This window comes from Manacus vitellinus, unplaced genomic scaffold (genome assembly GCF_001715985.3).
Source record: "Manacus vitellinus isolate BGI_N305 unplaced genomic scaffold, ASM171598v3 scaffold_25_pilon, whole genome shotgun sequence".
NCBI lineage: Eukaryota > Metazoa > Chordata > Aves > Passeriformes > Pipridae > Manacus > Manacus vitellinus.
In genome coordinates this window covers 11,359,921-11,373,268 of record NW_021939882.1, presented here as the reverse complement: position 1 = coordinate 11,373,268, position 13,348 = coordinate 11,359,921, and the positions used below count along the sequence as shown (strand labels likewise).

Sequence of the window (13,348 nt, the reverse complement as noted above, 5' to 3'; positions counted from 1 at the left end):
ACTCTGCTCAACTTTCCCACCTGCTCCTATAAGGTTTCCTGCAAATGAGATACAAATGTTAATGCTAATATGTAATTTAAGGAGTTACTTTGTTGCTTCCCCCTCCATTTTTTGACACACCACCACCCCACAGCAGCACCATTGCTGTACTTGGAATGTTCTCATCACACCTGGAATGTGTCTGGCTCATGTGCAGGAGCACCAAGCCTCAAATCCCTGATACAACCCCCAAATTCCAGTGCACACCCCCAAAAAGCTTCTTTACCTCCCAATTTGTTTGCTGTCCAACCTCCCCCTGCTGTGTGAACAGGACAGGGACACGGAGGGGACACTTTGTGGTACCCACAGTGCCAGTTCCAGCCCACAGGGCCCCTCGGCAGAGCACCTGGACAACACTGCTCCACCAGGCACATGGACACCTGAAGTCCAAGCTTCAAAGGCAGGTTTAATCCTGGCATTTCCCAAACTCTGGAGCACTTTGCTCCCTAGGTTTCAGGCAAGGCCACCTGTGCATCCTGCAGCAGGTTTTAGGAATGGGGCCACACCAGAGCATTGCTCAGATCTCACTGACACCTGTTCCCAAGGTCAGAGGGGAGCAGTGCTGTGCTGTGGCTGCCCCAAGCCCCCCACCCTGGAAGAACAGGTCATTCCATGCCTGGCACACACCCGTGGTACCCACCAGAGAAACTGGTGCTCAGCTGGAGTAACACTGGTCTCTGCTGCTCACGGGTACAACCAGCCTCAAACTGCTCCTCAAGGCCTGACTTTGGAAAGGAGGATCAAGGAAAAACAGGACACTACCACATGGGTCTTTTTCTTTGCAGTACTGATGGCTACAGTGAAACATTCATAACTGCTCAGCAGAGTAAAAATATGCTACATGAGAACTGTACCGGGAAAAGCAGGGCCCCTGGAGCAGCTGGAGAAGAGTGTGCAGATCCAAGTCAGAATGTAACAGCCAGCTTCAAAATATGCCACTGAAAACATGAGAAAATCAACATGGTTGTCCTTTCCTTACAGTTTTGCAGCCACTGGAATTGGTGCAGTTCACACTCCCATCTTCTTGGTGGTGTTGGTGTCACACGGAGCAGGATGGGCACGGCCCTCCCGTGGAGCAGCACAGGGAACAGTCCCTTGGACAGAGGGAGGGCTGGGAGTGTGCTCAGGTGCTCAGCTGGGGCAGGTACCTGTCCCTCCTGCCCTCAGCACTGCACAGGACACTGGAATCACCCCACCATTCCTTCACAGCGCTGTGGAGGCAGGGACAGCCTGGGTGCTGAATGGGAAGGGGAGCTGACAGCCAGCACTGAGCACAACACTGTCCACGGGATCCACTGGATCAGCTCCACGGAAAACATGGAAAGCCGAGGCATGTGCGTGCTCTCCTGGGAAGCACACACTGTTTGGATTCAGAAGGGTTCCAAACTAAGAGAAACTCCCTGGAATGAATGTACAAAGTGCCACTGGTCCTTGGAACCGAATCTAATGTACAGGATATATTACAGCAAACAGCAGCTCTGCAGCTCGTGCTGGCCCTTCTCTGCACTACATGCAGAAGGACTCCAATATCCACTCCTTACAATAGACTCCTTCCCTTTTTATATGAAGGAAAATAAAAACATAACTTAAAACAGCAATAAATAAAACTATGGAACGTGTGCATTCTGCTCAGCCCCCTTTGTGCATCCCAATCAGACTGGAGAGCTTCTCACAGTGCTCAAGTTTCAGGGATTCTGCTTTCTGTTTTAACCTCTCATCTCTGTAGAGCTTGGCCAAATTGGACAAGTCAGACTCTGAAAGATGAAAAAAACAAAAAAGATGTATTAGGATGAAGCCGTGAGCCTCCTTAAAGAACTGTTTCTCAGTGCTTTGTTATCCTTGTGGCACTTGTTAATTCTAATTTTGCTGGGTATTGAATCCAGGGAGGTGAAGAGTTACCCGAGGGACTTGTCTGAAAGGCCTCCGTGCCCTTTCATTAACAATCTCAAATGTACTTTGCATATTTGTTCCCCTTCTTCTCAAAAGCAACATAAAACTGAAATAATCCCATTGTTTAAATTATTTCCCCCCAGTAATTCAGAGAAGTTTCTTTTGCTGATTACCTGAGGAAGTCTTAATATAGCTTTCTCCCTGAAGAATAATTTAGCTGCAGGATTAGATGCACTGAGGAGAAAAGCAGTAATTTACTTCTGAAAAGGTCAACCTTTCCGTAAGCACAGGCTACCTGATGACACTCAATTTTTCAAAGAGCTTTTATACACCTCACAAGCCCCTCATTTCACAAAATTATTCAGAGTGGAAAGAACTTCAATAGGTCCTTTCATGCCTCACGTCCTGTGTCCCTGTCCCACTGAAATTTAAAGCCATTTAACCCTCCACCCACTTACTGAAAAGCTTCCCAAACTGTCAGGCATGAACAGTTCATTTTAGAGCAGGAACCCATTGGCAGGTTTATAACCCAAATGCCACTCAGGCAGTGCTGGGCACACAGCCTTGACAAGCCTCCAGCAAAACCAGACTTGGGTAATTGTCTCTGAGTCCAGAGTCCCTGGAATTGTGCAGTGGAGAATCTCAATTTCCACTTATCCAACTGGGAAAAATTATTCCCTGCGCTTCTGACAGGGTTTATTCCATCACATCTGCTCCTTGTGGGTTTCAATCTTCTACAGAGTTGTTCCTTTGAACTTTTCTCTTTAAGGACATCCTAAAATACCGAATTTCTGTTACGTTTAGACTGGATATTGGGAAGAAATTCTTCCCTGGGAGGGTGGGGAGGCCCTGGCACAGGTTGCCCAGAGAAGCTGTGGCTGCCCCTGGATCCCTGGAAGTGTCCAAGGCCAGGCTGGACAGGGCTTAGAGCAACCTGGGCTAGTGGAAGGTGTCCCTGCCCATGGTAGGGGTAGAACTGGATAAGCTTTAAGGTGCCTTCCAAGCCAAACCATCATGATTCTATGACACATATCCTGATTCTCTCTGTTTTCAGTTGCCTCTTTGTGACCTGGAGCTCTTTGGAGCCTCACTTTACAACTGTGCTATCCAGCTGAAACATTCCTGTAAAAACCTGGGATCTGCTTTTTGTACTTAATTGTGTCAGAGGTTTCAGAAGACCCAAACCCAGAGCACACACAACTTTCACACACTGCTCTGCTGAGAAGGGGAGTCCTCTTTGGTGCAGCACTATAAAAGCAACTGGCTGAACAAGATACCAACCTGTTACTTTTAAAATTTTCCTTCAGGTTGTTGAACACCAGATAGCACTTTCCAACTCATAAAATCAAGGACTTTAAAACCAAACTGTTCCTGAGTAACTCATCTCTGTCCATTTTGCTGGTGCTAAAGAGAAATGCACCCTCAGTAAACACAACAAATGTACTATTAATAGGCATTCAACTGACAAAAAGCTGAGCACACTAAGTCAAACACTTCAACAAGGATTAAGAAACCAATGCTGTGGAGCAACAGCTGACTAAGAACTGCCTCAACATCTCCAGAGCTTTTCTCCAGCACTCCACACCGTATTCACAGTTTATTTTTGCAAAGTGAGCCCAACCTCAGCTGTGCCCCTTACCTGCTCACTGGCCTGGATGGAATCACTCTGAAAATGCTTAGTTTGAATTACAGTGGTGTCCTCAGGCTACTGCTAATTGTGGACACTGTAAATGTATTTGCAGATGGGTGACTAATACAATCTCTAAGTGTACAGAGCTCAGGAGGAGCAGGGCTTGGCAGGCATTTGGCATTCCCTGCTGGATCATCTCCCCCTCTCTGACAACTGGTCTCCCTTAGACTCCCAAACCCTGTCCTTATTTTGGGGCTTGGCTCTCCTTAGCTCCAGGTCTACATGAAAGAGACAACTTTCAGTTGCACAAGATCAATTAAAAGGATTTTTGTGCAAGCCTACATTTATGAGTATTAACAGCCAAATTACACTCAGAGGCTGCTCCTGCCAGCCACAGATGCTTGAAGGTCACAAGTGAAGCACACTAAAAACTTCAGGATTTTTGTGGTCTTATGTTATGGGTTCTTTTCCTTTTTAACTTCAGAACCTATGTCTGTTTATTTCTCTTTAAAGCAGGATTGGTAACTTTTAAGTTTTAAACCAAAACAAGCCTTCCCATGAAAAACCTGTAAAGAGTTTGGAGTCAGCAACACTGTTGTTACCTCTTCTCTAGGGTTAAACAAGTCTTGTTTGGACAAACTGTGTTTCCATAATGATGCAACTGGTAAAGAAACTGAAAACAAGTGCAAAGGCACTTTTTAGCAGTGTGCTGAGGACTGTTTCACACAGAGCAATTTAGAAAGCCCCACCAGTGTGTGAAAGCAGTTTGCTATTGAACATTCTCAGAGACACAACTTGTTCCAGTTTCCTTTATACACAGCAGCACTTTGTGTTTACTCATTTAAAGGTGATGAGTTTTTTAGCTGAAAAAAAATCTGTCATAACATCCCACCATCAGCTACTCCTTGTAATTTTTATTTGTGTTACTTGCCAAAGAAGCAAGGATTTGCTCTGTTTTCAATGAACCAGATTAGCAGTAATTAATAGGTAAGTAATGCAATATGTGGGTAAAATGCCTTAAAATATGGGGTTCACATGCCTTTATTCACATCACTGAGTGACTCATGGCTGATTGAGAATAATGAGTTTGAATGTTCACATCTGTGTTCTCCTTTCCTGCACTCAACTCTTGTTTTTAAAAGACTTGACTGTGGTGAAAAGCATGATCTCAAACTCATCTAAAGATAGAAAATGCAAATAACACACAAACTGAGCACAGAAGCACAGCTCTGGAAACTGATACCAGGAACACAGCCCACTCAAGAGAGCCAAGAGCACCTGGACAGGCTACGGGCTCCCCTGGGGAAGTTTTAAGGGAAAAGTCAGAGAAACTTCTCATGGAGCCAGTCTGCTCCAGCAAAGGAAACATGGAATAGGTGATGTCTCAAGATCTTTTCTGGCCTAACCATCTGTCAGGGCTAGATAAACGTGGTGGGTTCTGTGTTGAAAACATCATCACTAAAGGGTATTCGAGCATGAAAACCGAGTGGAAAAAACCATCTCAAATGGTGAAATCTACTTTCCACTCATCACTTAAAATGCATTTTGACACATCTCAAGAAAAGCCAATTCAGTGTTAAGAGCAGATGTGAGACACCTCAAAGCAGGGCAAGGTTGAGCTGTTGTGAGCTGTGCAAACTGAGGCTAAAACCAGCAGCACTTTGCGAGGCGCAGGACCCAGGCGGGTCCTGGGCACACACCTGGGACAGAAAGAACTTACTTTGCTGTTTCTCCTTCCAGCAGCTGGTCTGAATATAGTCTATGTAATCCTTTTCAACCGTCTTCTCGAGCTCTTGGAGTTCTGCTCCTTGGTAATTCTTCTCGAAGTTCCTATCGACATAGTAAGGCACCTGCAAGTTCTCTGTTTCTCTGATAATGACGTGGCCGATGGACCTGTGGACACACAGAGAAACCAGATGTTTGAGCAGTTTGACCCTAAAGAAATCAAGAGCTGCTTCTCCACACTGGCATTTCCAGAGGACAGTATTTAGAGCCATGTTTTTACAGTTAATTTCTGCAGGATTATGGCTCCCTCAACCATCCAGTAAGGAAATTACAAGTCTCGGGCACAGCAAGCTGTGCATTACAAACAGAATCCACCCCCTGCTAAAACCACAGGAAAATATCTAATGTTTGGAAATACCTACAAAGAACTGACACTGCTCCTGCTGAATACTGTGTTTGTTCCCAACAGCTCACTCAAGACACTTCCAAAATATCAGAGCAAATTTTAACTGTGAACTCTCCAGACACTTCTGTTTGCTGGGGATTCCTGGCAAACTCAGTCCAGAAATCCATGGGGATTGATAACTAAGGTAGAGATTATAAAGACTTGGGGCACAATGCAATTGGATCTGGATTTTCCTGTTTTCTGGATCCTTTAGTAGAACTAAAAATTAGCAGGGGAGATTCCAATTACACTTTTCTTCAGGGTTTTATAATCATCAGTAAGCAAAGTGGGGAAGAATTAGCCCCTCTGACACAGCCACTGGATCAAACTCCATTCTTAGACCGAATTTCCTTATTTGAGCAAAGATACCCAGGCATTTGCTCAAATCACTGCCCACAGACAGAGGCAGGCAGCCAAAACACAAAGGTTACACTCTACTCAATGGAATCCTGTTTGCCCCTTCTTCCTGGACTCTCTCACTGTCTCAGAGGTGTCCACTCTCTTTAAAGAAACAATTGCTCCTAGTTTTTAAGCTTTTTTTTAAGGTTATGATTTAGAGAAATGACCTAACTGTGTGCCAGGCTCAGGCCTGACTATCTCACACCAGCAGGAGAAGGGGAGGCAGTGAAGAAAAGCAGGAGAGATCAGCTGCTGTGGGGGCAGCGTGGGAGGTTCCACATGGGACTGGCAGATAGCAAAAACACTCCCTGGAAAAAAAAACCACCCAAAAAACAACCACCCTCCTGCTCTTCTGCGAGGGCCTCACACTGACATCTTGTGGCAAAATGATGAGGGGTGCTGGGCTACTCTGACAGCAGAGGGAGGGGACAGACCTGGACCTGAGGAGTTTTACTCCTAGAAGGGAGCAAGGGGTGTGTTTGGAGCTCTCTGCTGGTTCCTCAAAACCTGCCAATCCTACTTCTGGCTCAGTAAGAGCCAGTGAAGGTGAGCTCTTTCCCACTAGAGAGATTCCTTCCTCCCAGCACTCTTTTTTCCTCTGCCTCACAAACTCAAATTACAGCAGCTCTGGTGGTGGTCCTTCTGCTTCCAGAGCTGACCAGCTCCCCAGGGTCCTGCTCCTCTACAGAAATTAAACCAGGGCATTTCAAGGCTTTAATGATTTGTGGAGCTTCCAGTGGAATTCATGCTCCAGAGCAGATTTGGATTCATACTGCACACCACAGGCTTCATTATTTAACTGCTTTCCAGAGGAACCTCAGTGGTGGTCCACAGATTCCAGGAGCTGGGCAGACCAGAGGCTGATCTGCACCCACATTTATCCTCCTGTATCACAGTGCAAAACCATTTCACACCAGCTGAGGAAGGTTTCTGGTCTGGTGCCTCTCTCTGTTCAGCAATAAAGCTCACCACAGGTAACTTCACAGCTCAGGGGAACTCGTCAGGGCAGACTGTTGTTATTTCCCTATTTATGAATTGATAACAGTTGCTGGAAAGAGCAGAACATTAACATGAATTCTGCAATCAAATCCAACTTCCTTCTGCCTCCCTATTGCACACAGCAAGAACAGAAAATCGTGTTTTTAAAGCACTTACGACTTGTAGAATAAGCTGTAGGGAGGGTTGGTGGCCATCAGCTGGGTTATCACTGACACTACTATGATGATGAACACTGGCATCAACTGGATAAATGCAGAATAGGAATTCTGAAAAGAACAAGAATTAGTAGCCAAGGGAAGACAGAGACGGAAAAAGAGGCATCTGTTCACAGAAACCAGGCTATCTATCACAGATCAACAATGTATTACACGTAAACTGAAAAAAAGAGGAAGTACTTTGGGATTTAGAGAGGGATGACACTGTAATTTCGAAATAACCTTTATTAATAATCTCAGACATCTCTTGACAACCATTTTCTTTCAATTATCTTTTCCTCTACCCCTTCCTTCACAAGGCAATAGACACCCACAGCACTGTCAGTGCCCAGCTGACAATCCAACCTGCAGGAACACACTGCAATTCCCATGTTCTACAGCTTTCCAGGCACTCTCTGAAGGTTGCTACACCCATTCTAAAGATCTCAACCTCTGTTCAAGCACTGGATTTAATGGCTGAGCAGTAAAGGGTTAAGAGGCCACATGTGCTGTAACTTGGGACAGGATGCAAATGCAACAAGAGAGTGGAAAAGTATCAAAGGGAAAACACAGATCTTTCCTCCTGCTTTTTGATTTCTTTCTAAACAGGCTTCTAAAATCTAGGAGGAGGAAAATAAAGCATGCAGCTATTCAGGCTTTGCCCTCTGCCCTGGGATAGCAACGAGGATTCCTGATGTAGGTGGGATTCATTTGCCCTGTTTGCTGTCAGCTGTATCCATTTCTTTTTTCAGAGGCTAAGAGACTCACAAGGGAAAACTCATCTTCCTTGGAGAATGATTCCCTGAGGTTAACAGACAGTCTCCAGAGGGAGATTCTGCCAAGGCAGGTGGCACATGTGTATGTGCACTGGCAACAAAAGACACCCTGTCTCACCTGGAGGTCTCAGTTGGCAGAAATGTATCCCAGAGCCATCCTGCCCTGGGCTGGAAGAGGCTTGTGCAGCACCTGGGTGCTCATTTACTGAAAGCTTAAATACACCTTGAGGACAAACAGCAAAAGCCAGTGCTTCCACACCCATTACCAGGCCCCATTTGGACTAATTGTTGTTGGATTACCAAACATTAGAGCTTAGAAAAAGAAGGAGCAGCAAACCTCTGGATGACAGAAACTGGAAGGCATGTAATCCTATAAATACGAAGTATTTTTAAAGCAGTGATTAATAAAAGCCAATCCAGTCACGTAAAAAACATCCCCTGTGGGTGCAGTGCTTGAGAATAAACACTGAGCACTCAAGCATGGGAAGGTGTGTCCTGGCTTCAGGTCTCCCTCACCCTGGTGAGATATTTAAGCCCAGGAGATCCCTCCTCCTGGCTACCTGTGGCCTGTTGTCTTCCTCCTCCTGCTCCTGTGTCCATGCCCTTTCGGCCCGGTGCCTCCGTGGGTAATAATGTGCATCTCTGGCTACATTTGAGAACATGTGGATATTTCCTGTAAAAGAAAGGTCATGTTTCATGGCACTCACCTGTACTCCTCAGTTTCTGTTTAACTATCCAGGTTGATACTACACAGCCTGATGACATTTGTGAGACCTCACACCAAAAAGCACAGCCAACCTCTGACTGAAATGACAGAACAACATGTCATTCCAAAAAGCCTACCAGAGAAATTGTAAAGTGTGCCCCAAGTCCATCTTAATTTAAATCAAACTGCAGAGACATGTTCTGATTGTTATGATTGTATCTCATATTTTAATGCTGGTTTTGTCACGTTCACTTGCAAGGCTGTGGCAGGAAAATGGATTTGCTTCTCCAGGCTCAGGCCATGAATTACAGCCTCCCATAATTACTGAATGTGCTTTTCTACTCATTTCTATTTCCTCTGCCTTCAAGCCATTAATGGTTTCACTTAATTATTTTATCATAAGGAGAGAGATTTTAAAAAAATAGCTTTTCGAGTGAAAAAAGGAGAACAATTCAGGATTTCCTTTCTTGCACGTGGAATGCAGTTGATTTATTTTTAAAAATTCTAAAATGAGGAAAGAATTGTATGTGCTGCTTCGATTTGAAGCTCTAACTCTGATTTTATCACCATATGAATATCTTAATAATAGCTTTGCTCTCCTCCTTTGAAATTCAGCATGTCTTTGTGTTAGAGAATTGGAAATCTATGGCTTATCATCACAACAGAAATGCAAATCTATTTTTAAGCCCTGGGAAAGATGTCACATTATTTTATACTCTCCCACTGTCCTTTTTTGAGCTTCCCAAAGAATTCTGCAAGAAACCTGGGTGAAGGTGACCCTTGCTGTTGTGTTAAACCTCTGTGACATTGCTTGCTCAAGGATATTTCCAAGGCATGTGTGCCAGCAGAGCTCCAAGCCAGGCTGTCTCCAAGGAGGAAAGTTTCTTTTTGGTAAAAAGACAGTATTTTATCAAGTTATGAAAAAAGAAGCAAGTTTTGGAATAGAAGAATGGCTTTTACAGGGTGCCTAGAGAAGAGTTATCCCAAATTCCAAGTTTCTCCAAGAATTTCTGCCAGGAGTTTCTTTCCTTCCATGTGCATTTATTTTTCATGAGAAGGACATTCAAGTTGTAGCCTCTCCCCATTAGAACTGTGCCATGTGGAGTCTCCCTTGAGTTTTATCACAGTTAACATTTTAACTTTTAATATTTTTCCACTGAATATCCACAGAGGAAAACTGCACAGTAAAACCAAAGCCACAAACCTGCCCACAAATGCCACACAAATGAGTTGACACCAACACCTCTAATTTGGATTTCCAGAGAGCCTGGTGACAGCAAAGTGTCACAAAACAAACACCAGCACAAACTTCAGCTCAGGCAAGTCCTACTTAGTGCTACAACGGTTTAAAAAAATGTTCTCTTTATATCAACTACCTCTTACTAGCAATTCTCTTGCTAAATAGAATCCGTGAGGACTTTCCCTATTTGGAAAATTGCTAAACTGGTAATTTTCCATAACTTAAAACTTACTTTTACATTAGGAAAATGTACATAAATTTACATCCACACACTTTTTTGGTGAGGAAACCATTGTTTACTACCAACACCAACTACTATGAAATACCTGTTTCTTTCTTTATTCTTTGCCATTTGGCTCAAAATTCCCATTTTCTCCTTTGTGCCACTCTCCCTGACAAACCTGCCATGCCCAGTACCCAAATTCCTCCTGCAGCTCCTCAGTTTCCTGTCCTCAGTTCCAAGCATCCCTGTCTCCCACATTACCAAGCAGTCCCATTTCATGAGGGCAATGTTCCACAAAAGGCACACACAGGTGCAATTCCTTGCACAGCCAGGAATGGAAAACTTGCAGACTCTGGATGGAATTACACCATGCTGGGGTTGGCTCACTTTGCACATTTACTGATGTAAATTTAGGAACAACCTGAGGTCCCCTGGCAGCAAGATGCAGCACTCACACTAAGGTTATGGGGAGCTTGTAAGTAACTACCTGTGTCTGTGGCTTCAGGCTGTAGTAAGTGGTGTGTATGTCACTTTATGTGACACCTGGGAGGGGAAAAGTTTACAGGAATGCTAAAGCAATTCCTTAGATGCTGCCAGGAACACCCTCGAGCTCACCACACTGTTCAGATTTACTTTTAATCCACAGATCTTGTGGTATCTTTCTATTTCTCCTACAAATACAAAAGCCAAGGCTGGACTGAGACATGCCCAGAGCTAGTACAGGTGCAGTTCCACTGCTGTGTTACTGGATCCTGCATATCCACTGGATCCTGCATATCCACTGGATCCTGCATATCCATGGACAGTCTATCCTGGCAGGGAGCACTTGCTGAGCTCCCAAGCTTGAATTTCATTCCAGCACACAGGAACGTGCCAGGAAGGCACAGGAGCTTCCCTGCTTAGAGAGGCACTGAGATCACAACTCCAGCAGCTGTGCCATGCCGGCCTGGAATGCTGGAAGGTGCCTCAAGTACAACCCAATCATGGAATGGTTAAGGTTGGAAAAGACCTCTGAGGTGACTGAGTCCTGCCATCACCTAAGACACCTCTGATCCCTTCCCATTCACACTTTATTTTATCTCCCATACCACTGCTGGCTTCAGATGATGGAGGGAATAAAAGAAAGGCAGAAATCAATTCCAGAAAGGTTTCTGCTCTTTTCAAATGTATAATCAATTCCATGAGCAGTCCCCAAGGGAAGCTGACCTTCCTTTATGGTTTACAGAATCACAAAATATTCCAAGTTGGAAAGGATCCACAAGGATCATCCAGTCCAATCCCTGGCCCTGCACAGGTCCATCCCCAAGAGTCATCCCCTGTGCCCCAGAGGATCAGCCAAACCCTCCTGGAGCTCTGGCAGCCTTGGGGCTGTGCCCACAGCCCTGGGGAGCCTGGGCAGTGCCCAACCAGCCTCTGGGGGAAGAACCTTTTGCTGAGATCCAACCTGAGCCTGCCCTGACACAGCTCCAGCTGTTCCCTCGGGTTTAGTGCCAGCCCACTGCACTTCAAAACCACTGACCTGTAGGAAAATGCCCACCAAAAAACACATTGAATATTTCTTCTGGTGTAATGTCTGCTTCAAACTCTGTGTAGTAATTGTAGTGCCTGGCCTGGCCAGTGCTGACGTGCTCTTGGTCGCTCCCCAGTTCATCGTATCGCAGTCGCTTCTCAGGGTTGCTCAGAACTGCAAAAGCATTGCCTATTGCTGCAGAAGGAATTAAAACAAGCATTTTAATCAACATTTCCAGACCTCTGACTTTTATAAGCAGTGCAGCAAAAAAAACCCCAAACAAGCATAGAAAAGTCATGCTTGACCAAAGATTGAGTCACTTTTGAAAGAACAGCACTGGAATTACCTGTGATGGAAACTACTTCCTGCTGCCCCTGATGCCAAGAGAAAGTGCTAAAGTATATGGAGAGACCTGAAATATTCACAAAACCAAGGTGAGTCTCCATTTCAGCCAAGAAAGTGGGTGAGAATGCAACATTTTCTCAGCTCAAACCAAGCCCTGCTATAGAAGTGCACCTCCATATACCACACACAGTCAACACAAAGTTAATAACTGGAGAGACTAATTAAAATGCAGAGTGATATTCCAAGTTTTTCCTGCTGGCAGAGGTGCTCCTGAAGCTGTGCAGCACATCTACTTCACACTTCACACCCAACCACCCAGAAGTATTTGTTTGGTTCATCTTCCTCTTTGATCTCTGACAGAACAAGTTCATTGAGAACTACAACCCAAACACAAACAAACAAAGAAAAGCCCTTCAAAAGCTCCTTAACAGACTGTGAATGAATCACTTGCTTTCCTCGTGCTGTGCTGCAACACAGCATGGAAAGGGCAAAGGATGCAAGAGTTTAGATGGCAACAGGGTCAGTACAGAAGTGAAATTTTTCTGAGAAGTCCAGACACAGCATATTGGATTAAATTTTATATGTTTGCATAGATATACATATAAATTTATTGACAAGGAGCAGTTTTTGATTACACAACACCCCATTCTCCTGCATGCCCAGTGTTAGTTCCAAGCTTCGTTTTGAACCCTTCACAGAATCCTGGAATGGTTTGGGTTGGGAAGGACCTGAAAGATCATCTCATCCACCCCCTGCCATGGGCAGGGACACCTCCCACCAGCCCAGGTTGCTCCAAGCCCCGTCCAACCTGGCCTTGGACACTTCCAGGGATCCAGGGGCAGCCACAGCTTCTCTGGGCAGCCTGTGCCAGAGGCTCACCACCCGCTCCTTCAGGGCAAACGGATTTCTTCCAATACCTCCATCTACCCTGTCCAGTGGTGAACCACTTCCTCCTTGGCTTGCTCCCCCGGTCGTGCCACTGCAAAATCCCTCAGAAGTTCTCCGGAATGAGACCTGAGTACAATTTCCCTCTGGCGATTTCTCTTGAATCAGAAATGCTTGTATTTTGCAGAGCGAAATGCAAACCTGGCCAGAGCGCAGGGGGTTTGTGTGGCCTCGGCTGTGTCCGCCGGCACCCGCGCTCTGCACGCATGCGGCCCCGCTCCGCCGCCTCACGGAAGCCCCCCGGGCCCCTCAGGAGCCCCTCACCTTTAAAGGCCTCGGTGG

The 13,348-nt window shown here is 45.4% G+C and overlaps 1 protein-coding gene across 1 annotated transcript; it reads right to left on the bottom strand.

Moving 5' to 3' along the window:
- Nucleotides 1-793: 793 nt before the first annotated feature.
- DNAJC18 (DnaJ heat shock protein family (Hsp40) member C18) lies at nucleotides 794-13,346 on the bottom strand (the record flags this gene model as incomplete). Its single annotated transcript, XM_029960222.1, has 6 exons — nucleotides 794-1,793; nucleotides 5,280-5,452; nucleotides 7,284-7,393; nucleotides 8,658-8,770; nucleotides 11,786-11,971; nucleotides 13,331-13,346. Coding segments are annotated over 6 exons (723 nt in total), but the record flags the coding sequence as incomplete, so codon positions are not given.
- Between the last annotated feature and the right edge of the window lie 2 nt (nucleotides 13,347-13,348).